Source organism: Brassica napus, chromosome C7 (assembly GCF_020379485.1).
Source record: "Brassica napus cultivar Da-Ae chromosome C7, Da-Ae, whole genome shotgun sequence".
Taxonomy (NCBI): domain Eukaryota; kingdom Viridiplantae; phylum Streptophyta; class Magnoliopsida; order Brassicales; family Brassicaceae; genus Brassica; species Brassica napus.
The window spans coordinates 37,291,357-37,293,000 of NC_063450.1; the positions used below are offsets into that span (position 1 = coordinate 37,291,357).

At 38.6% G+C, this 1,644-nt stretch overlaps 1 protein-coding gene across 1 annotated transcript; it reads right to left on the minus strand.

The window, feature by feature from the left end:
* Positions 1-797: 797 nt before the first annotated feature.
* LOC106408118 (disease resistance protein RBA1-like) lies at positions 798-1,267 on the minus strand. The gene is made up of 2 exons (XM_048764224.1): positions 1,053-1,267; positions 798-963 (listed from the first exon to the last, which is right to left on the minus strand). The coding sequence occupies exons 1-2, from the start codon at positions 1,265-1,267 to the stop codon at positions 798-800; spliced, it is 381 nt and encodes a 126-aa protein (XP_048620181.1).
* Positions 1,268-1,644: the final 377 nt, after the last annotated feature.

Sequence of the window (1,644 nt, forward strand, 5' to 3'; positions counted from 1 at the left end):
TCATAGTGACGTCAGGGGAAGTCTTTATGCGGCGAAAATTCGTCGATGCATGTATGGCCAAATTCAATAATGACCAAACGTCAGCTAAAATAAAAGATGACCAATGCGACAAATAAAATAATCCAGAGTGTTGTTCACTTTTGCTGGCCTATAAACCAATTAGTCTAACATTAAGAATCTCACAAAGTCGGTCATCTTCTTGAGCACGTTTGAACTTACGTTGGTTATGGTCAGTTAATTTAAGACAAACTTCAAAAAGAACTATAATATTTTTGTTACAAACCATATTATAGGATAATGGTGACACAAGAGATACGTTTAATTATCATGGAAATTGGAAAGTGACAGGTTATCGGGTCAAAAGCATATCTTCTTCCTCGGCATTTCATCTGGATCAAATATCCGAATACCCATATCTACTATATCTTTTTTAGTAGATTTATATCACACGAAAAATCTTTATTCGTTGAGAATTAATCAGATAATCTGCAACAAATAGGAAAAAATACCTTTCCTATATATTTCAAACGCATTCCGAGTTCGATTCTCCTGCTAAACGGGGTTGATCTTCCTGCTGTAAAAACTAAGTCACATTGTTCTGCTCACCATGGCTGCGGATATGTCTGTATTAAAACTCGGGAGAGGGTTTGTCGTGAGTTGCATCTCCCACCTGGAATTAAGTATGTGTCTTTAATAGACTTGGGTTTAACCTTTTTTTCAAAAAAAAATATATTTCAAAAATACACACACGGCTATAAAGAAGAATCACCATGACAAAATAAAGAAATTTAATTACGTCACAACTTTTCGGTTTTGATCCTCTTGATAACGGGAAGCTGACATGGGCAATTGCAATCATTTCTCCTTTTTTTCTCAAAACGGGTTTCTACTTCCTTGAGTCTAGCTGCTGCTACAACTCTCACAACCTCCTTAACAATTTCCTTGACAAGATCAGCTTCAGAGCTGCGATAAGAGTACACCTTAAGTAATTCATAAAAAATAATTTCATATTGTGGAGGGAAGGAATTAGAGCGAATGTGAATGGAAAGTACCTCTCATCTTTCAACGACAAACCCATCTTGCCAGAGATACACTCCAGTGCTTCCTTCCATTTCTTGATCTGATCTCCACTAGAAGCTTTCGCGAGGTTCCAGAAGTTATCACCAAACTCACCTGTCTGTCTCCTGACTCTCCTCACGTCACGTGCTCTCACCTTGTAAAATATTGGAATGACTTGGATCTTTCCTTTGTCCGCTAGTTTCTTCATCTTTACCAACTCATCCATACACCAGCTCGACTCTGCGTACCTATAATGATTACGATTCTTGTTACTAATTTTGGTTCAGTGAAGTGGGAGCGTGAAAGAAATACTATACAAACCTGGTAGAGAAGATGGCAAGCGCGATCCTCGATTCTTTGATTCTCTCAAAGAGATTCTCGAGATCCTTGCCTCTCTGCTCGTATTTGTCTACGAAAAGATTGATACCATGCCTTTCAAAAGCATCAACGAGATGACTAGCAAAGCTGTAACGCAATTGCTCTCCCCTCGGTAGTTCAAGAAGACGTGATGGGCTTCAGTGGCAAATAACATTTTCATCGTTCCACGATAGCGTAGGAAGTTAAGAACTGACGTTGCTAAGACGT

What these genes read in the sequence shown, in the direction of transcription:
- LOC106408118 (XM_048764224.1), bottom strand. Translation starts at nt 1,267, where the DNA reads ATGAAGAAACTAGCGGACAAAGGAAAGATCCAAGTCATTCCAATATTT. An exon ending in TTGTCGTTGAAAGATGAGAG is followed by an intron (nt 964 to 1,052) that starts GTACTTTCCATT and finishes CTCTTATCGCAG; the next exon opens with CTCTGAAGCTGATCTTGTCA.